General features: G+C 46.9%; 1 protein-coding gene across 10 annotated transcripts in view; it reads right to left on the bottom strand.

Moving 5' to 3' along the window:
• TEX35 (testis expressed 35) overlaps nt 1-20693 on the bottom strand; it is a 57861-nt gene extending 37168 nt beyond the window's left edge. The window contains exons 1-11 of one of the 10 annotated variants that reach the window (XM_059875563.1): nt 20320-20688; nt 19496-19600; nt 18858-18926; nt 17864-17920; nt 17124-17183; nt 11431-11495; nt 11010-11199; nt 10634-10677; nt 6216-6441; nt 5115-5164; nt 1463-1629 (exon numbers count right to left, since the gene is read on the bottom strand). In XM_059875563.1, coding sequence (XP_059731546.1) covers nt 1611-1629; nt 5115-5164; nt 6216-6441; nt 10634-10677; nt 11010-11199; nt 11431-11495; nt 17124-17183; nt 17864-17920; nt 18858-18926; nt 19496-19600; nt 20320-20358 — 924 coding nt within the window. In that variant the 5' untranslated portion in view covers nt 20359-20688 and the 3' untranslated portion in view covers nt 1463-1610. 10 annotated transcript variants of the gene reach the window in all.
• Between the last annotated feature and the right edge of the window lie 1388 nt (nt 20694-22081).

Below are 22081 nucleotides of genomic sequence, written 5' to 3'. Positions count from 1 at the left end.
CCACTTTTTCCTGTTGTACCCAGGCCTGGTGAGCAAACAGGCTTCCTCCCGCAGTGCTTCACTTCCTGTGCAGCAAGCGGACCCTTTCAGAGCAACAGCAAGCCCTGACTTGGGATCCTCCAGGAGGCCCCGGGATTGGGGGTGGGCAGCTGAAGCACGGAAGCAATGCCCGATGCCCAAGATTCATCCCGAAGGACAGCTTCAGCGCCAAGCACCCTGGTGACGCCTGCTGCAGGGCCAGTGGCTGCCGTGGGGGAGTCTGCCTTGGCCATGGCCCTGTCACCGTCCCTTCCGCCCCTTCTGTGTCCAATTACCTCCCACCAGAAGGCAATGGCACCCCACTCCAGTACTCTTGCCTGGAAACTCCCATGGATGGAGGAGCCTGGTAGGCTGCAGTCCATGGGGTCGCTAAGAGTCGGACACGACTGAGCGACTTCACTTTGACTTTTCACTTTCACGCACTGGAGAAGGAAATGGCAACCCACTCCAGTGTTCTTGCCTGGAGAATCCCAGGGACGGGGGAGCCTGGTGGGCTGCCGTCTCTGGGGTCGTACAGAGTCGGACATGACTGAAGTGACTTAGCAGCAGCAGCAGCAGCAGGCCCTTTGGAAAAACCCAGGCTTCCAGAAAGGCAGGACTATCTGAGCAGGTCTCTCACAAGCAGGGAATTGAGAAGGGGCAGCGGTCAATGCAGCCTCCTGTTCTACCGTCAGGATCTTCAGAGCGTGCTCCACCGGGAGGTGCTCCTGGGAGGTGGCCCTTGCAGAAGCCGAGCCTGCCGTCAACCACAGAAAGGCCCCAGCTCTGGGAGGACCCTGCTCCTGCCTCAGTGGTTCTCCTGCATCCAGCCCTGCAGACCTTCTCTCTCTGGTCTCAACCCAGCACACACACACACGTCACAGTCACAAAACTCAAAACTGCTCAGAGATGTATCACTGACCTGCAAATCCTTGACTTGCCAATGACTTTTCCATACCAGCACCCCCACCGGAAGTCCCTCCTGCTGGCTCCCCTAAGAGATTGTGTGAGACCACCCCGCCCTCCCCAAACAGGCGTTCTGGCTTTGTTTTCAGAATACCACCCCTGACACGAACAGCCTGAAGTTGACACGAACAGCCTGAAGTTGTCATGTCCTTTCAGCCCGCTCTCTGGGAATCTACCACCTAGAGGTGGATTTGGTTGGGTCTTCTTGAAAAGACGCACAGTGTCCCTGGGAGGACCAGCCTGCTGCATGTCAGCGTGTGTTAGTTTAATGGGTGACTCAGCTGCCAACACTGAGCTGACAAGGGCAGCTGCAAGCCTGGGGGTGTGGATGGGGAGTGGAGGGTGGAAAACCCTGGATCATGGTGACCATGATGGGCAGGGCAGGTTGGGGCATGTTGCAGGATCCCTGGGCAGTCCAAGGCTCTGGAGAGATGCCCAAGTCAGGGTCTAGAAAGGAAAATGGGAGGAAGCCAGAGACTAACTTCTTAAGGTTATATTTTATATGCACCAGGCAGGGGCTGGAAGCCAACTTCCCTTCCTCTTCCCCAGGGTCCTCTTGCTCCTACTGGTCTCTCTTCTTCTCCTCTTCCCACGCTTACTTTCCTCTCCTCCACACTGCCCTTCCCCTATTCCTTTCCTCTGACCCTGGAACAGAAAATAACCTTATTAGCTCTATTTCCTCTCTATTAAAGACTTAAAAGGCTTTAGCCTCAGGATCTAGTTGTTATGGCATCATTTGATGGGGAAAATGCATGGTCTAGCCCTGTGCTTGGCTCATCAAAGGTGCTCAGCAAGTGCTGGTTAAGGGAATAAAAGCATGAATGAAAGTGACTTCATTTTGAGTTGCTAATGCCAGATCTGGAGGTGGACTTTTGGAACCCATCCCTATTTGAGTGAACACTGACTTTCCTGCAGGCACAGATCAGAGGTTTCTGTTGCCCTGGGCTCCCACAAGATTCCATAGATGAAGCCAGGGTGGAACCCAGGATCCAGACCCCTAATCTTGTGTGATTTATGTTCTTGCATCTTTGCAACTTTTGCTTCTGGAGGGGGCCAGTGGGCAGGGACTGATGGGGTCACAGCACCCTCTGCTGGTGTATTTTCATAGGCGGTTTTTGCATATCTGGGTTTACAGTTAATGTTTACTTTTGTTTTTAATGGGCTTGGGCGAGACTGGGAATGAGGATTTCTGGTTTTATGACAGGCTCATTCTTCATGAATATCAAGACTGAAAGTGGCCCTTGGTGATAAAAATGAGTGTCAGGGTGGGCTCCCAGACATTAACAATTTAATTGAAAGCAGGTTTTGGTTTTAACAACCTCCCTGGCCCCAGTGCATAAGTGTCAGGTGGAAACACCTTCTGCTCCAGGCTCAGTGCCGTATCTCTGATAGTAGCAGGCTCTCTCATTTGCTTTTAAGAGGCACACATGAGGTTTTGTCTGAGTGAGCTGAGAGAACTTTCTCCAAGAGGGAGAACCAAAGTTGCCCACAGCGGGACTGGCTCCTGGACAGGGGCCGGCGCTGAGCTTTCTGTACTCATCATGAGTCGTGGCTCCCCCAAAGCCAGGCGGACACTAAAGAGCTCCCGGGTAGGAAGGTAGCGGGCAGAGGGAGAGAACCCAAGGCCAAACTAACCCAGACTGTCACAGCCTCTTGCTCAGTGAAGGCCCCTATTTTCCATACAGCTGATGGCACAGCACAGCTTCTCACACTAGAGCACACTGGAGTCACCTGGGAAGTTGTGTTAAAATGCAGGTCCTGATTCAGTAGGTCTGCCATATAGCCTGAGACTCTGCATTCCAAACAAGCTCCTAGATTATGCTGATGCTGCTGGTCTAGGGACCACACAGGGAAAGCAAGAGTGTAGAGGAAATAGATTCTGACATCAGAATGCTCAGGCAGAATTCTGACCTCACCTCTGCCACTTATGCTATGACCTTGGACAGATTATGTTCATTACCTTCTCTGAGTCTGCTTCATCCTGCACAAAATAGGGAAGATGACCATTTACGTGACCTCATAGAAAGACAGACAGAATGACTTCATGGGGTTGTTGTAAGAATAAAATGAAACGATGCAGGTGAAGTTCTTAGTGCAGAGCCTGTAGTGTTCAGCACATGGCAAATATCTTCATACTCATGTGTCCATCCGGCAAGTATCTGTCAACCCCCTGCTGTGCCCTTGGCACTGCCATGGGCCCCACATCCAGCAGTGACAGAAACACAATCTCTGCTCTCAAGGAACTTACATTCGAGCAGAAGACAGACCACAGACAAGTGAAATGGATAGGATGTGAGCTGGTGCTAAGTGAGCCGCAGAGGCCAACAAAGGAGAGTGAGGAGGATAAGGAACTCGGAGCGTGAGCATACTGTTGTTTGTGCAGACTGGGAAAGTGTCACTGGGAAGGTGACGCTGACATATATACACTGCTGCTGCTGCTGCTGCTGCTGCTAAGTCGCTTCAGTCGTGTCCGACTCTGTGCGATCCCATAGACAGCAACCCACTAAGCTCCCCTGTCCCTGGGATTCTTCAGGCAAGAACACTGGAGTGGGTTGCCATTTCCTTGTCCAATGCATGAAAGTGAAAAGTGAAAGTGAAGTCCCTCAGTCATGTCCGACTCTTCACTACCCCATGGACTGCAGCCTACCAGGCTCCTCTGTCCATGGGATTCTCCAGGCAAGAGTACTAGAGTGGGGTGCCATTGCCTTCTCTGATATATACACTGCTGCTGCTACTGCTGCTAAGTTGCTTCAGTCGTGTCCGACTCTGTGCGACCCCACAGACGGCAGCCCACCAGGCTCTCCCGTCCCTGGGATTCTCCAGGCAAGAACACTGGAGTGGGTTGCCATTGCTTTCTCCAATGCATGAAAGTGAAAAGTGAAAGTGAAGTCGCTCAGTCCTGTCCGACCCTCAGCGACCCCATGGACTGCAGCCTTCCAGGCTCCTCCATCCATGGGATTTTCCAGGCAAGAGTACTGGAGTGGGGTGCCATTGCCTTCTCCGGATATATACACTACCATATGTAAAATAGATCACTATCGGGAAGCTGCTGTATAGCACAGGGAGCTCAGCTTGGCGCTCAGTGATGACATGGGCGGGGGGTGGGAGGGAGGCTCAAGAGGGAAGGGACATATGTATATAACACAACATTGTAAAGCAATTGTACTCCAATTAAAAAAAAAAAAAAGTTCATTTGGATTTTCTGTAAGATGGGGAAAATCCAAATGAACTTTCTGGCCAACCCAATATATGTTAAAACTCAGAACTGTACATCTCCAAAATTCAATGTATGCAAATACTTTAAAGTAATAAAGACTATTTTAAAATGAAAAAAAAAGAGAGAGAGAGAATGTAATTTTGAGGGGATGACCACGTGGCTAGCTGAAGAAATGGGAGGGACCATTTGTGAGTGCAAAGGCCCTGAGGAAAGAGTGTATATGGTGTGTGTGAAGAAGAAAGAGGAGCCCAGAGGTTGTGGGGAATGAAAACAGGTAAGAGATGAGTGTGGAGGAGCAGGGTCCATCCTTGAGGGCATTGCCAGCATCAACTTTGGATTTTTCTCTGAGAGAAAAGGGCAAACACTGGAAGTTCTGAGCATAAGAGCAACACAATCTAACTGACATTCTAAAAGGATAAGTTTGGCTTGTTGGGGATGGACTGTGGGAAATCCTCCTCTACTCCAGGAGCACTGTGATTGCTCAGGCGAGAGTGGAGGGTGGCGTGCAGAGATCCCTGGGAGCAGTGGTGGGAGGGTATGTATTCATGGCTGTAAACATCTACCCACATTCATCTTGTTCCCTATTATCTCTTTTATTTTTGGCTGCACTGAGTCTTAGTTGTGGAATGCAGGATCTTTGGTTGTGGCATGAGAACCTCTAGTTGCAGCATGTGGGATCTAGTTCCCTGACCAAGGGTCAAACCCCAGCCCCCTGCACTGGGAGTACAGAGTCTTAGACACTGGAGCACCAGGGAAGTCCCTCCTCTTTTCCTTTTAAATTATCCTTTGAGTGGGGTCCATTTGCCCCTTCCTCTGGGAGAACACTTGGCTAGGGCACAAATTCATTGGCCACTCCCAGGAAACAGAAAGATCCAAGGTGCTTCTCATCAGAAAGGATGTGGGGAGATCTCACCTGACTTTGTCTCTATTCTTAAGGGTCCTTCCTGGGCCATCTTTCTCTTCCTTAAAAAAAAAGAAAAGCTGTTAGTTTTATTATACAGATAATGCATGTGCCTTATAGAAACATTAGAGATTATAGATAAACACAAAGAATGATGTCAGAAATTGTCATAATCTTACTGCTCAGAGAAAACCACTGCTATTATTCTATTCTTGTATATTTCTAAGTGTCTTCAGTTCATGCAGGCTCTATGTGCATGCACATACACACACATATAAATTTTTTACCAAAAAAATGGGGTGATATTTGAATACTATGTAATACACCAATACTATCGATGGCATTAAATATATTTCAACAACATATTATTCTTAATGTCAGCAGAGCATTTCATTTTATGGGTGTACCACAATTTATTTAACCAACTGGTGTTCATTTATGTTGTTTCTGATTTTAAAATATATACATGTCACAAATGACTCCTTGATGAGTATCCTTGTAGCTAAATCCTGGCAGCCATCTGTAATTTTTTTCCCTATCTTTTAAAGCATCTGATACATATCACCAAGTTGCTCTCAGAAATATTTGTGTGAATTAGACTCATCCTGGAGTTGCTCATCTCCCTACAGACACATGACCCATAAAAAACAAAATGAACATTTCTTGGTCACATTTAAAAGCTGATGTTGATATTAAAGTGTCAGGGGGCAACTTTGCACCATTTTGCTTCACCACCTGCTGAAGGCCCACTCTTCATCTTCTGGGTCCTCTAGGATTGGAATTAGGGTCAGGCTTTCAGACTCACTGTTCAATCTCTGAGTAAGATCTGGATTGGATTTGGTTGTGGGTTTTTTTTGTTTGTTTGTTTGTTTTTTCTAATATAGAGGGAAGTACCAGAGTCACCTTGGTCACACTTATCAGAAGGGAAGTCACCTTCCAAATACTGAAGAGGGTGCAGGGAGGCTCTAGGGATCCCTGAAGCCAGACAGGAACACTTAGGAAGGTGGGTGGGAAGTTCATTGCCATGGAAATGTATATACTCAGACCTGTTGCACCCGGGAGAGATGGGGCTCCTGACCATGGTGGTGGATGCCTGAGCCCACCCTCACCCACCTTCTGGAGCTGGCGGCAACCTGTGACCAGGGAGAAGGGAGGCTGTGAGTTCGGGTCATGCCAGGGCCCAGGGCAGTGATGGGAAAGGATGATACAGTCTGGCCTCCTTCTGGGCCCAGCCCTGCCTGCCCAGCTGTTTCTCTGGTGACTCCTTGAGTCAGGGCCTGGGGCTGCAGCACCTGTCACCTGTGGGTGGGCTGGGGTGATCCACTTGCCCTTCACTCTGCTAGAAATCAGACACCGAGATTAGAAAGGAAGGATACTGCTTTACAAGGGACCACTCTGACCTCTAGAACAGTCTCAATCCCCATACCATCTAATAATTTCTTATTGATTCATTTCCTAATATATACTTCCTCTCAAAACACTTATTTTTTTTAATATGGAAGTAGTTCAAATCTCATTTCATTGCAGACCTCACTCTGACTGCAGTCAGTCCAGGTGTTGGGAAACTGCAATGGAGAACTGAAACTTTTTCATCTGGGAAAGGCAATTCTGACTTTGTCGTCATTGCTGTCAGAGTAGTCTGGGTTTTTTTGAGAGTTGAATTCCTCCACATATGCTCTCATTTAGCTCTCACTGAAAGTAATGTGAAAGTCTCTCAATTGTGTCTGACTCTTTGAGGCTCCATGGACTATATAGTTCATGGAATTCTCCAGGCCAGAATACTGGAGAGGGTAGCCTTTCCCTTCTTCAGGGGATCTTCCCAACCCAGGGATCGAACCCAGGTCTACCACATTGCAGGCAGATTCTTTACCAGCTGAGTCACCAGGGAAGCCCAAGAATACTGGAATAGGTAGCCTATTCCTTCTCCAGCAGATCTTTCCAACCCAGGAATGGAACTGGGGTCTCCTGCATTGCTGGCAGATTCTTTATCAGCTGAACTACCAGGGAAGCCCTAGCTCTCATTACACCCCTTTGAATTAGACGTGGTTATATTCACATTCCAGATGAAAGCATGGAGTCTGAGAGGCGACGTGACTTACCTGCAGCCACACCATTAATTCATGTCCAGAGCCAGCTGACCCTGAGATCTGTTCCTCCTTTGATCTCATCTCATTGCCCTTGGAAATGCAACCAGCCCCAAAGAGTCACAGAGCACTGGCCCAGAAGTCAGAAAACCTGGGTTCTGGTCTTGGCTTTGCTACACATGGGCTGTGTGGCTGAGGGCACTTCACTGCACCACTCTGGGCCTCAGAAGCCTCACTGTAAACTGAAAAGATCTGACCACTCTCTGAGATTCCTTCTAACCGTGGGGCCTTAGCTCAGGCTTATTGGGTGGTAACAGAAAGCTGCTTTGCTTAAACAGAAATAGGCGCTGTGGTCCAAGGGTCTGGAGACTCTCATGAAGCCAAGCCAGGGGCCAGCACCAGGCCAGCAGGGCTGAGGCCAGGCAGTGGTACTTGCTGCCCCCTCTCTGGAACTGCACGAGTCTCCACTTCTCTCAGCTCCTCTGTTTTCAGTCTTCTCTCTCTGCAAAATGGTTTACTTTTTCTGCAGATTACCTTTCTCTGCTTCTTTGGCTGATAGTGGCAGATGCCTCCCCAGCTCCTAATTATAAGACCAGTTCTGGGGGCCAACTGAGTCTCCCAAAATTCCAATTTCAAATTCCCAGGGACAGAAATCGACTGGGCAAGTTGAGTCGGCTGTCCACCTTGTTCTGATCAATTGGGTCCTGTAGTGCAAAGCAGAAGTGGTGGCCCGGGTTGGGGAAACGCGCCCTCCCCACAAGAGGCTCTGTTCTCAGGAGAGGAGTCACATCTTTTCAGAGAAGAGACAGGTCAAGCATAATTCCCTTCCAGATGAGGTGACCTTGAAACCAACAGAAAAAGCACAAGCTCACCAGCAAAGCTGGCCCATGGGAAGCATCGGCAGGAATGGCAGGCTGTGGCTCCCTGAAGGTCTGTTCCCAAGGGCAGACACGACAGCTGTCTGACAGCCAGGCAGACCTGTCCCCCAACACACAGTGTTGTCCTTCTGCTGCCTGTGAGTTGGATGATGTGAAACTGGGACACAGGGGAGCTTGGAAAGGTCAAGGGACAGGGACTGCGGAGACCACGCCACCAGTCCTCGGAGCTTGGTTAGCACTGCGCAGTCATTTGCACAACGAAGACTCAGCACTTCAGCTGATCCTGGCAGCTGTTTCCCTGATGACCTTGTTTCAGTTCTTCAAACCGGCACATGGGTTATCTCTCACTGTGTAACAAACTGCCTCAAAACCTAGCAACTTAGGGCAACAAGCATTTATTATTTCACAGTGTCTGTGGGTCAGGTAGTTAGGAGAAGCTCTTCTGGGTTCTGACTCATTGTCTCCTCATGAGGTGCGGCAGTCAAGCGATGGCCAGGGCTGCAGTCCTCTCAAGGCTCAGCTGGGGCTGGAAAAGTGCTACTCACACCAGTGTTGGCAGGAAGCCTAGGCTCCTTGCCATGTGCCACTCACCATAGGCCTGCTTGGGTCCACACCCCATGGCAGTGAGCTTCACCCAGAATTGGTGTGCGAAAGAGAGCAAGATGGAAGCCACATGTCCTTTATGACATCATCTCAGAAGTAACACACCATCACTTCCGTCATATTCGATTCATTAGAAGCCAGACACTCTGTCTAGTCCTCACTTAAGGGGAGAGGAACTATGTTCCTCTTGAAAGAGTATCGAATTTGTGGGTCTATACCAAACCAGAACTGAGCACAGAACTGAGCCATACAATGTTCCCAAGTGTCTGGAGGTTTGGGAGTCAAGGGATGGGGTCTGGGGTGGGGGCTCCTCTTTGATGGCAGAAATCAGTCCCCAAAGATGTTTTAATCTCTATAACTTGTGAATATGTTATGTTATACAGCAAATGGGAAGTAAGGTTGATCATCAGCTGACCTTTAAACTAAGGAGAGTAGCTGGATTATCAAGGAGGGCTCAATGTAATCACAGGGGTCCTTCCAAGTGGAAGGAGGAGGCAGAAGAAGAATCAGAGTGATCCTGAGCACTATTTACAGTAGCTAGGATACAAAAGCAACCTAGATGTCCATCAACAGATGAATGGATAAGGAAGCTGTGGTACATATATACAATGGAGTATTATTCAGTCATGAAAAGGAAGGCACTTGAATCAGTTCTAATGAGGTGGATGAAACTGAAGCCTATTGTACAGAGTAAAGTAAGTCAGAAAAAGAAAAACAAATATTGTATATTAACGCATATATATATGGAATCTAGAAAAATAGTACTGATGAACTTATTTGTAGGGCAACAGTGGAGATGCAGACACAGAGGACACTGAATTGAATGCAAAGAATTTCACTCATGGCAGGATAGTTTGTTGAAGTCCGATTTTCTCTGAATCTTTCTTCATTCTCATTTCAAGGCAGCAGCCAGGCTTCCCCTTATCTTGGTGGAGGGATTTTGGGCAGGACACAGCATGGGGCAGTGGGAGGTCAATGGCCCGCCCCCACCTTTAAAGGCCTCTGAAGGGCAAGGTCTCCTTCAGGTGAGGTGGGGATGAGGAAACATGCCAGAGAATAAGGGTGGATCCTCAGAGCCCCAAAAGGGAGCAAGTTCCCATGAACAGTGGAGCCTTAAGTCCTGCTTGGTAATGAGACCACAGAGGGAGGCAGTGCAGGCTAGACCCTGGGCTGAGGAGTTCCTCCTATTGCCCAACACACACACACACTTCTGGGATCATACAGAATAGCATAGGATATCTTCAGGGCCTTCCCTTTGACCTGGGACATCTGTAGAACCAGGTAAAGTGGAGGGAGGCAGTGGAGACACTAAGGATGACCCTAAGGATTTCCCTTTGAACCATGAGGAAGCAAGAAGAGAGGCTGGAGTCTGAAACACACTGATTTTGATCTAAAAAAGTGATACTCCTTCCACACTCAAGTTTGAGACTGATATTCAATACTTTGACTCCTGCTTTGGCTTTAAACGAAGATTTTACTCTCCGGGTGGAAGGAGCCGGGGGCAGGGTGGTATGTGAGAAGGCAGCAAGTCTTTCAAGGAGTGGGGAGAGGCTGAACCCAAGCTGCTGATGGGTCCTGAGGCAGCATTAAGTTGGAACTATGTCCTCGGTCACACAGGAGTTGAAGTACAGATAAATCAGAAAGCAGGTCCAGACGCCAAGGGTGAGAAGGATGCCCAGGCGTGGTATGGAAGTTTCCTGTTATACGGGGAGAAAGTCAGGAGCCTGAAGCGAGGTCAGCTGGGCAGCTGGCAAGGCACCCTGCCCTTCACAGAGGCCTCTGGGCAGCCCCCAAGCTGGGCTAAGCAAGTCCTCCTTTCTCAAAGTGCCACGCCCTCTAAGGCCGGGCGGATGCGGTGGGGGCGGAGCCTGCACAAGCTGGGGTTGATGGGAATGCGCCCTGGAGCACCGCCTTTGGGATGACTGGGCACCCGATTGAGACAAGGGGCTTGCAGGGATCTACCTACCCCCGATCGTAGTTGTTCTGTGGGGTACACAACAAACATTTCTCCTGTGGAGGACAGAAACGGCACAAGAAAGATCATTTTTCCCTGGTCCAAGATGGCCAGGCTGCTGGGCACCTCATCGGGTCTTGCTATAGGAGAGGACAGAACAATATAGTTGCACTTGGGAGTGGGCGCATCCAGGGTTGAGTCCTACTTAGTCATGGTTTCAGAATCTCCCCAGTCCTAGAGGGCAAGACCCCAGAGTGGATTCAAGACTAGGGAGGCATCCCCAGGCCGGGAGAGGAGTGGAACCCGGGGAGAGAGCCCAGAGGAGGTAGAGGGGAACAGGAGACCAGGGGCTTTAACACTGCGGCAGGGTGGGGAGGGCTTCACTTACAAAGCAGGAGTCACACTGGTGAAGGGGATCCATTGGGTCTTTTGGTTGTTGCCGTGCCACCATCTTTTTGTGAAGGGAGAGCGGTGCTCCACCAGCCCCATCCATTTTCCTGAGCCGGAGCTGTGGCTCTGTGTCTGTCTTTCCTATCAGCCTGAGTTCTTGCTGCATCTTCAGTCCTCTCCTAAGGGGACTGGGGAGTCAGGAAGGGGCAGAATTGGGGAGAATAATTTTCAACATGAAAGGAACTCACCAGTAGCATGGGTGGCCATGGAGGGTCTTGACTCCAAAGCCACTGGGGGCAAGAGAAACTAAGACAGCTCCTTGAAGGCTCTGGGAGTCCTCTGAACTTCAGGGACATTTGGCAAAGAAAAGGAAGGAGACTCTTTAGGGATGAGGAGAGATGGGGGCAGGTTGTACTTACAACTTGCTGTTCTTCTGTATATTTATTAAAACATCCATCTTCTCATCCATATCCTTTTGCATTTCCTTCCAAAAGAGAATTCAAAGCTAGAATCATCATCATGAAGGGCTTCTGAAATCCCTTTCTCCTGCTTCACTCTGTGAACCACTGTGAGGCCACCTCCGCATATTACTTCCTCAAGAATCCTCACTGGCCCTGGGTGAGGTAGCTCACAGAATGTTCATGACACATGCCACCCACCCCTCCTTGTCTCCTTCCCCATTCCACGAGGAAGCTGAAGCACAGGCAGAGTCCTTAGGGGCTGGTTCAAAGTCTCCAAGTGAGTTAAAGGCCAGGATCTGTTTTACCTGATCTTACACCTGAATGAACTGGAGAAGGAAATCGCAATCCACTCCAGTACTATTGCCTGGAAAATCTCGTGGACAGAGGAGCCTAGTAGGCTACAGTCTATGGGGTTGCAAAGAGTCAGACATGACTGAGCGACTTCACTTCACTTCACACCTGAATGAAACCCTATCTGCTTTGGTTCAATGCCTATAAAATCATGGAACCAAGAAAACAAACCTTATGACCCCTAAAGACACTTCTGACGCCAATGGTTTGACCCCTGCCATGTACACAGATCCTGGATATGTGTTTGTTCCATCTCTTACTCAATTCCTGGCAGAAATGGTCAATGCAAAATAGATAATAGTGCAAATGGCTCCTCACATGTATTGTTAAGAACTGAAATAATAATAAAGTCTTCTTGGTAAAGTTTAAAGCTATAAAATTTGACCTGGAAAAATTGGAGAGAAATAGTGGTCATAAAGAAACTCTAAGATGGCTGATGTTATTACTGATAATATCTGTTGAGGACAAAAATAGGGTTGGATTGAATATCACAAAATATAAAAAAAAATTCGCTTCCAGGGGAATCATTTTAATAATAAAAAAATGAAAGATTTGGGAAGAGTTTATTGATCTGGGGTAGAAAATTAATCAAGGAATTACTGTCAGGATGGAAATGATTTCCCAAAAAGATCTTTTTGAAAAGCACTTAAGTGTTTGTATAAATTTTGAATAAGATATTTGTATTCATAAGTAAAGTCAAAATATCTTTGAAGTCAAAATGCCCCCTGGGTCCAAGGACCTCCTTGGTGGTCCAAGGAAGATCCTGAACTCCCGATGCAGGAGGCCCAGGTTCCATCCCTGGTAGGGGAACTAGATCCCGTATGCTACAGCCAAGACGTGTGCCACAAATAAGACCTGGCACAGTCAAATAAATAAATATATTTAAAATTCTCCCCTGGGTCCAAAACATCAGAGTTTGCGGGGAGCTGCCTGTGAGAATGGGGTCCTTTGTCCAAAGGACACAGCTCTGGGAGCTGCCTCAGTCCTTGAGGGTTTGCTTGCAAACATAGCTCTCTGTCCTGCCACCCCAGAGATTAGGTGCTTATTTACTGCAGACACCTGGAGTTCTGTGCAAACTTCTCACGCACAGAGAAATGTTATCTGGTGTAAGAAATAATAACAGGGTGCCATTCCCATGCTCTCAAGATTTCTTGTGACTGTTTGTAAGATGTATAGGTCAACCAAGAAAAAATGTCAACTGTCTTGTCTTTCTCACGCTCTCCTGTATAAATATAAGATGCTGAATAAAGTCGGTGTCAGACCGCTTCCCTTTGTGGAGACGTGTCTGAACCTCTCGACCCCATCTTTGTTGTAGTCTCTTGCTGTAGTTTTCTTTCTCAGCCGCGCCGTGCGCGTTCTCGGGACCTGATCGACTTTGCCGGCTGGCACCGGCAAGAGTTAATACATTTCACTTTCTTAGAAGTCTCACCATCACTTCAAACTCATACTTCAAACTGATCTCCATCATGTTCTCTTCTAAATTTGCTCTTTCCCTACTGTCTTTGTGACTGTCATCTCTTTCTTCTAGCCATCCAGATTAAAACTGGTGTCATCATGGACGCTTGCCTCACTTACATTCTTTCTACTGAATCAGTCACCAAGCATGCTATTTTCCCTTCACTGCATCGTTCGGATTGACCCTTTTCCTTCTGTTCCTACACTGGGTCCAGCCTTCTTCACCTTGAGCGGGGATGCGGCTTCCTGTTTGATATTCTTGCTCCAGACGACCCCCACCTGCTTCCTGGTGCCCCCACCCCCACCCCGCCCCAGCCACCTTGCAAGCAGCTGCCAACTCAGCTTTCTGAAGTGCTGTTCCTAGCGTGTTCTTTGATTAAGAATCTCCAGAGGCCTCTTACCGCTTACACAACCAAGTCCCAACCTGTCTGCCCGTCTTTCAAAAGCCTTCATTATCCATCGCCTTTGTGCCCACTCCGTTTTATTTCTCACAGTTTCCCCCAATGATCCCACTTATATGACTGATCTCCCCACTGACCGTGATAAGCTTCTCATTCCTCCTGCTTCCATGCTGTGTGCAAGCTGCTCCCGTGCCCAAAATAGCCTCCTTTGTGCCTTGTGATATCCAGCCCTACCCACTAACAAAACACTTACTGTGTTTGCATTTTAATACAGAAATAGCACAACCTTTTGCAGAAAAATTGGACAATACAGAGGAATATAAAAGGGAAAATTAATCTCATCATCTAGTGATAACAGCAATTAACCCTTTTGGTAGATTTCTTTCCAGTCTTTTTTCTATATAATTACTTACCTATTTTTTTTCATCTAGTTGTGATCAGCCGATACATTATTGCTTGTATCTTGCTTTTTAAAATTCTCATTATAAGCATTCTTTCTAAACACTGTCTCCTATAGTTAATCTTCATTATATGTTAATAGATATATCATAATTTATTTGACTGTTCCTCTACTATTGAAAATTGTGGCTGTTGACAATTTTTTGCTGTTATAAATAATCCTGTGATGAACATCTCTTTATATGTACCCATGCAGGCATTTCTGATTATTCTCATAGGTTAAATTCTGAGAAGTCAAAGAGTTGATAAGTCATGGGGTTTTGATATTTTTGATACCTATTGTCTAAATTCCTTTTCAGTTTTGTACAAACTTGTACTCTGATCAGCTGTAAAGAGCATTCCTATCTTGATTTGTAATTGTCATAGATTAAAACTTGGTTTATTTGAATGTGGCAATTACCTAAGTTGTTTTCATTTGTGTTTATTTGTTTATTCATTAGGTAAAACTTTGTATTTATTGCTTTTTAGTAATATTCTTTTTTTTTTTTTTGCTTTTTAGTAATATTCTTATCTGTGGATTGTTCACATACACCCTTTCCCCATTTTCCTATTTGATTGTTAATGATTTGTGTGAGTTTTATATGTTATAGATAAAAACCTTTTGTCTATGTTGATCATATTTGTGGAAAATTATTTCCTTCAAACTGTTCTTTACTTTCTAATTATGTGTATGGTGCTTTTCTGTTATGATTTTTAAATTTTCTGTATTGTTAAACATATCAGTATTTATTTTATGATTTCTTTCCTTGTAATTATATTTAGACCATCCAGTAAAATACATACAATTTCTTATTTTTTTTTAATTCATGTTATAGACTATTTCAGTTTATAGTGTTAACTGAGTTAAGTTTTCCCCTTATATAATCAGGCAATATTCTTCTTTTTGTTTAATTTTTATTGGAATATAGTTGATTTACAATGTTGTATTAAAGTTTCTGCAATACAGCAAAGTGAATCAGATAAACATATATCCACACTTTTTAAAATCCTTTTCCCATGTAGGTCATTACATTGAGAAGAGCTCCTCGTGCTATACAATAGTTTCTTATTGTTGTCTATTTTATATATTGTAGTATGTATGTGTCAACCCCAGTCTCCCAATTTACCCCGCCTCCCCTTCCCCTCCCCCCAGTAATCATAAGTTTATTTCCTTCATCTGTGGCTGTGTTTTTGTTTTGTAAGAAAGTTCATTTGTAGCATTTTTTAGGATTTCACGTATAAGTAACATGACATTTGTTTCTCTCTCTGACTTACTTCACTAAGTATGACAATTTCTAGGTCCATCCACGTTGTTGCAAATGACATTACTTCATTATTTTTTATAGTTGAATATTTCATCGTATAAATATTCTTAATATTGATAATCTTGTCCTTCTCACTGATAATTTTAAAAATCATCTTTATTGTATTTTAAATTTTATAGAGCTGTGGTGCCCAACTGTGAGCATATAATTGAATCAACTGAGGATCTTTAAAAATTACCAATGCCCAGACCTCTGATTTAACTGCTATGGGGTGCAGCCAGAGGTAAAGAGAGGCAGCTCAAAACCACAGTACAGGTGATTCCAACGTGTGGCCAATGTTAACAACTACTGCTGAAGTGCTAAGGACCTGGTTCTCATCAGAAGCAACCATCTTAATCATGTAACAGCATTTTGAGCAATGGTGCCCCAGCTTGGCGGAGAAGGCAATGGCACCCCACTCTGGTACTCTTGCCTGGAGAATCCCATGGGTGGAGGAGCCTGGTGGGCTGCAGTTCATGGAGTTGCTGTGAGTCAGACATGACTGAGCGACTTCGCTTTCACTTTTCACTTTCATGCATTGGACAAGGAAATGGCAACCCAGTCCAGTGTTCTTGCCTGGAGAATCCCAGGGACAGGTAAGCCTGGTGGGCTGCCGTCTCTGGGGTCGCACAGAGTCGGACACGACTGAAGCGACTTAGCAGCAGCAGCAGCAGCAGCATGCTGCTTTACTTAATTTGTCTGCTTATCCTTGGGCTGTACCACCTTCGTTTGATTATTGTGACTTCATTATGAATTTTAATATCTGGTAAGGGTGATGCCTCTTTACAACTCTTGAAAAATTTATAGGTAAATGTGTTTGCCTATTTATACTTTTACATTGGTTGTTCTCCTGGGGAACATGAATAAAAGCCCAGGCTGCAAGGACCTGAGCTCTGTTTCTTAATATTAGTGCTCCCACTGATTCTGAAACTCAAAATTTGAAAACTGCTATTCTAGAAACTAGATAATCTTTTCAGTAATTACTGAATTCAAAAATAACCTTATTGGACTCTTGGATAGATTTGCATTTACCTTTCAAACTTTTAGACTCACCGTACCACCCACTTTCCCTAGGGCACTTCCCTGGTGAACCAATGGCTATTACACTGCGCTCCCAATGCAGGGGCCCAGGTTCAATCCATGGTCAGAGCACTAGATCCCACATGCCCCAACTAAGAGTTCACGTGCCACAACTAAAAAGATACTGTGTGCCACAAAAAAGACCCAACACAGTCAAATAAATAAATATTGAAGAAAGAAAAAGACTCACTTTCTCTAAAATGACTTTCTGGTCACCCCAGTCCACATTCACTTCTCATGTCTTTAAACTCCTACTTAAGTGACAACTGGTCATCATTTAACTTTGTACTTGCATGGCTTCTGTGTGCTCAGTTGCATCTGACTCTTTGAGACTCCCATAGACTGTAGCCCGCCAGGTTCCTCTGTCCATGAGATTATCCTGGCAAGGATACTGGAGTGGGTTGCCATTTCCTCCTCCAGGAGATCTTCCTGACCCAGGGATCAAACCCTCATCTCCTTGGCTCCAGCATTAGCAGGCGGATTCTGATACTTACCTGTTATTTATGCAATAGAGTTTGAGTCTCTTACTAGATTGTAAGCACTTTCAGATCAGGCTCTGGCTTCTCCTTCCATGATTCCTGGTACGGTACTGGCCCATGGAGGGCATTCAGTAAGTACTTACCTTCATAATCTCCACAAATTCCTGGAGTTTATCAAAATCCTTGTCCATTACATCCTTTATCTAGTGAGGAAGAAAGGCACGCAGCACATTACTGAATGTGGAGTTGTCTTTTGAGAGTTTTAAGGTAAGTGCTGTATCTGCTCCCCTGGAATGAGCTGATAAAGTTTAAGGAATGTTCTAATAATGACTTATTTAAGCCACTTCTTCCCAAGAGTCTGTGAAGGGTAAATGCATGTACCACCAAGTCACCACCAGCAGCAGCCGGGGCATAACTTGGATCTGGCCATTGTAAGGCAGCCACGTGGAACCCAAATCACAGCTCCAATTACACACTCTTGCTTGAGTATTTTCTTTGTTCACAAATATACTATAGGTGATTTCATCAGAGAAACAAGAGTTCTTGGTCTGCAGCTTGCTCAGGGGAGGAGAAATTGGCCCCTGATGGCCTCCAAATTCCAAGTCAGCCCCTCTCACTCTGTTACTAAGATTGTATCTCCCCATCCTAATCAATGAGACACCTTAGAGAGCCCTTATCATTCCAAAATTGGATTTAAGCCTCAGACATGAAAGAGACAAATAACCTAAGCTGCCTGACACAAGCACTCTAGGGAATTTGGGCTTAGTTAATGGGATTGCTCTTTCATGCAATTTTCGAATTCCTTCACTATTCAAAGTTAGGTGTTGCATTTTCCTGGGAACTACCCTTTAACTCCATGAGAGGTTAAGTCTCATCCTGTTACCTGTTTTATCTCCTCCATTTTTTCCTTCAGCTCTTCCCGCACTTCCCTGAGTTCATTCTGAGGAAATAAAACAGAGGAGTAAAGAAATGTCTTGGATGGAAGGGAAACAGTCAAAAGAAGGAAAGATAAGATCCTGGGGCATAAGGAGCAGAAGATCATTGCCAGGAGGGAGGAAAGAAAGGATGCTGTTAAGAAAATAGTACGGTGGCACGAACTGTACCTCCGGATGTTGATGCACTGTGAAAAGGCCACACACTCCCTGCTGTGGTGTCACCACCAAAATCGCAGGGTCTAAGTCTAATGGCGAGGAAGCATCAGACAACCTGGACTGAGGCCATTCTACAAAACACATGATTTGTAATCCTCAAAACTGACAGTGTTGCAGAATACAAGGTCGAAGAACTGTTCCAGATGAAAAAAGACTTGGAAACTGGAAGCCAGGTGTGATTCTGAATTGGATCCCAAACCAAAAAATTTATCTCCTCTTTTGTTATGAAAGACATTGGCAGGATAACTGGGGGAATCAGATTAAGGGCTGTAGATGAGAACTGTATCAACATGAATCTCCCGACTTTGATGTCTGGATGATTGTACTATGGCTGTGTAAGAGAGTGATCTTGTTTTGAGGAAATGTATACTGAAATTTCGGAGAACCACATGCTTGCAAATGGTTCAGGATATATATATAGTGTGTGTGTGTGTGTGTGTGTGTGTGTGTATATACACATATATAAATATGATAAAAAGAGAAAATAACATGATAAAACATTTGGAAATCTGGGGGAAGAGTATACTAGAACTCACTGTACCATTTTTTGGGAAAATATTCTGTAAGCCAGAAATAATTTTAAAGTAGAAGCAGAAGGCGTGAAGTCGCAGGGGCTGGAGCAGAACTGCAGGGACCAGCAGTTTATCTGCCCCATACGTTGCTCCGTCAGCTCCACCTGTTCACTGGGTTGGTCCAACCTGCTGCCTCCAGCGTCCCCACACCTACCTTTAGCTCCTTTGTCCCTCCTGGTTTGGTAAATGGCCCTTCTTGTTTAGCTCCTTTGTAGTCATATGTCTGTCGGTTGAAAACAGAAACACAGAATATTGGAAATAGCCATTGTGGGCAGAAGAGGCAAGGGAGATCCCCCGTAGGTTCGGCTCCTCGCTTCGGGCCTGGGCAGAGGTGAGAGCTGGTGGCCTGGCCCCACCAGCAGCAGCGTTCCCTCAGTCCTTCTCCTTTGTCTGAGCCCATCTCATTCCACTCCCTTCCTGGCCCGCTGGGCCTCAGCTTTCCATGCCCTTAGCAGTCATGCTCATTCCCGCCCCAGGGCCTCTGCGTGTGTGGCTTCCTCCAGCCCTGGCGCGCATCCTTGGCCCTCCAGCGGCCGGAGCCTTGTCCTCTCCAGGCTGAGGAAGGCCTTTCTGACAGCCCCCCAGACCTACAGTAACCACCCAGTTTTGGCTTCCTATTTCAATCCCCTTTATCATAGGTAACACTACTGAATTTTTCCTCATTTATTTATGCATCTGCTTTGTTCTATGACAGCAGAGTGCTCTCTCTCACTCTCTCTCTCATGTATCTGCCAACACCTGGAACAAGTCTTGGCCACCAGGATAGGCGAATGACCCCTGGCTCCAAGTCACCTTCCCAGGGCTCTCAGGCCTGGCTGCCAGGATGGCATCAAAAAAGCTTCTTACTTTGATCGGCTCCGGCTTCAATTCCAGGCAAACTGCCCTGTAGTTCTTGCTCTGCAGAGAGGGAAGGTGGGATTCAGGCTGCCAGGCATCAGGCTTGAGGAGGACTAGGGAAGCTGGGGGAGGACTGGAAAAAATTGGGGAGGACTCCCCCCAACTCAACCCTGCCTGTCCAACTGCACTTAAGATCAGGCCCACACACCCCCAGCCCCTGAGCCAAGACAACTCACATTTTGTCATGTTAAAATCTGCCTGTTCAGCAGGCTGCCCTCTTCTTGCTGGGGGGGCCGGCAAGAGCACTTTGAGATAACTGAAGGAAGCTGGCTAAGTAGTTTTTCGGGAACACTGACTTTGGAGGTAGACAGATAGACTGGAATCCTCCTCTCAGCCATCCTCCTCACTGGTTGTGTTAACTTAGGCAAGTTACTTAGTCTCTCCGGAGCCTTTATTTCTTAATCTTTAAATTGTGGGTGATAATTACCTTTATTTAATGAGCTTCTTCTATGCCTTAAACATGTGGGTCAGAGGTAGGCCTGGCTGGGGTCATGGCTTCCAGAGTGGCTGGAGTTGGAGTGGCCCATTTCAGTGCTCCTCGTCCTAGCGGGGAGTCCTTGCCACCTCAAGGCCCGGGGTCCATTCCCCACCATCCTTCCAGGCTGAGAGGCTAGCTACCTCATGCTCAGAGGGAGAAGGAAAAGCCGAGGGTGTGCTGGGGACTCTCTGTACCCCCACCTCCGCCTCTACCCAGTGGGCGCTCAGAGTTTCCCCTTTACCAGGCTTGTCTTCTTCGGTTCCACCCTCTTGGCCGACATGATGGAGGAGGCCAGAGTGTTCTTCCACTTCCCAACCTCCCCTCGACGGGCCCCCGTGACCAGGCCACTGTCCTAGGCAGCTTACAGGCTGAGGTCAGGCAGGACCACCACCTCTCTGTGGGTGGAACAGCTGAGGTCACAATGCCCAGGACCTACACACCGGCCCAGAGTGTCACTGCAGCTGCGAGCCTGGGGTGTCTAGGCCACTGAGAAGAGGACCTCAGGCCGGGTTCCAAAGCCACGAAGTTTCCCTCCGGCAAGGGGGAGGGGGACCCCCTGCAGAGTCCACCTGAAGGACAGCAGCCTGTACGGCCCAAGCACAAGGCACACCCTGGAGAAGGAAAAATTGTTGGCCGCACCCCAGCAGGACCTCCCCCATCTCCTAAGACTAGGAGGAGGCATCTGCCCTCAACAATGAGTTTCTCTTCAGAGACCACTCACCTCCTCTTCTGGCCCTTCCTTGAGCCTGAAGCTATTTTGGGTTGAGGTGCCCTGAAGTTTTTGCAATTCAAGGTGTCTGTGCTGTGCTAACCCGGGGCTCTTGGTACCAATCTCGGCAGGGTGATCTCTGATGCCCTGGCCTGACTTTACAGCTGGCCCTGCCCCTCTGCCCTCTTCCACCCAACTCCATTCTTCCTCCTGGTTTTTCTACCCTCCTGGAAGAGAGTCAGGGCAAAAAGCAATAAGTAGACTGTGAATGGTGAGAATCCTGGATGATGGGCAAGGAAGGTTACTGAGGCCATTCTGAGGGTAACTGTGATTTGTGTTTAAAAGACAAGTGGACACAGGGTGGGAAAAGGAGGGTGGGATGAATTGGGAGATTAGGATTGACATATATACACTACCATGTGTGAAATAGATAGCTAGTAGGGATAGAGCACAGGAAGCTCAACTCGGTGCTCTGTGATGACCTAGAGGGATGGGATGGTTGGGGGGCGGTGGAAGGTCCTAGAAGGAGGGGATATATGTATATTTATAGCTGATTCACATCGTTGTATGACAGAAACTAACACAATATTGTAAAGCAATTATACTCCAATTAAAAAAAAAAAAAAAACAACCCACCAAAAGAAGTTTAAACAACATGGCCTCCCCTGAGACCTAAAATTATTCCATATCCGGGTTAGGAAACCTAATTTCTCTTCCCTCTTATCCTTGGGTATTCCTTCCTCCCTTTCATTTCAAATACTAGTTGCTTCAGAAAGGGAGGACCAACTTGGAAATTCCTAGGACAGACAGTACAGGAAATGATGCAAATTGTGTGTTAAGTATGTGCCCGCATCCCAGACACGACCGATTGTACTCACCTGGCCATTTCCTGGGCCTGTGCCTGTCCTTCCCAGAGGCTCTGGGCTCTGGGACTTATTTTGCAGCTTCCATCCTCGGGACAGACCTTGATCTCAGCTCATCACAATCAAAGGAGAATGTCTGTCACTATTCAGCTGGGGAGGGGAGGGTGGGGGCAGGAAGTGGTGGGGAGTTTCCCAGGCTCCTTTCCCCCTCATTCCAAATGAGGGGTTGGAACACTAAGTCCTTTGACCACTGTGCTCAGTCCTTCCAGATCTGCTGACTGCATGGCAGGAGGGTCCCTTCTTCACAGGCTTCCAAAGATCCCACAGGCTTTAGCAGGAAACTGCAGTGAAAATGACCGACTCCTTCTCAATGTTTACCAGCCTAGTGAAAATGGGCACCATCTCCTCTTTGTTGGGGATTGAGTTCCTCC

Source organism: Bos taurus, chromosome 16 (assembly GCF_002263795.3).
Source record: "Bos taurus isolate L1 Dominette 01449 registration number 42190680 breed Hereford chromosome 16, ARS-UCD2.0, whole genome shotgun sequence".
NCBI lineage: Eukaryota > Metazoa > Chordata > Mammalia > Artiodactyla > Bovidae > Bos > Bos taurus.
The sequence above is the reverse complement of the archived record's forward strand: the minus strand, read 5'-3'. Positions and strand labels throughout refer to the sequence as shown.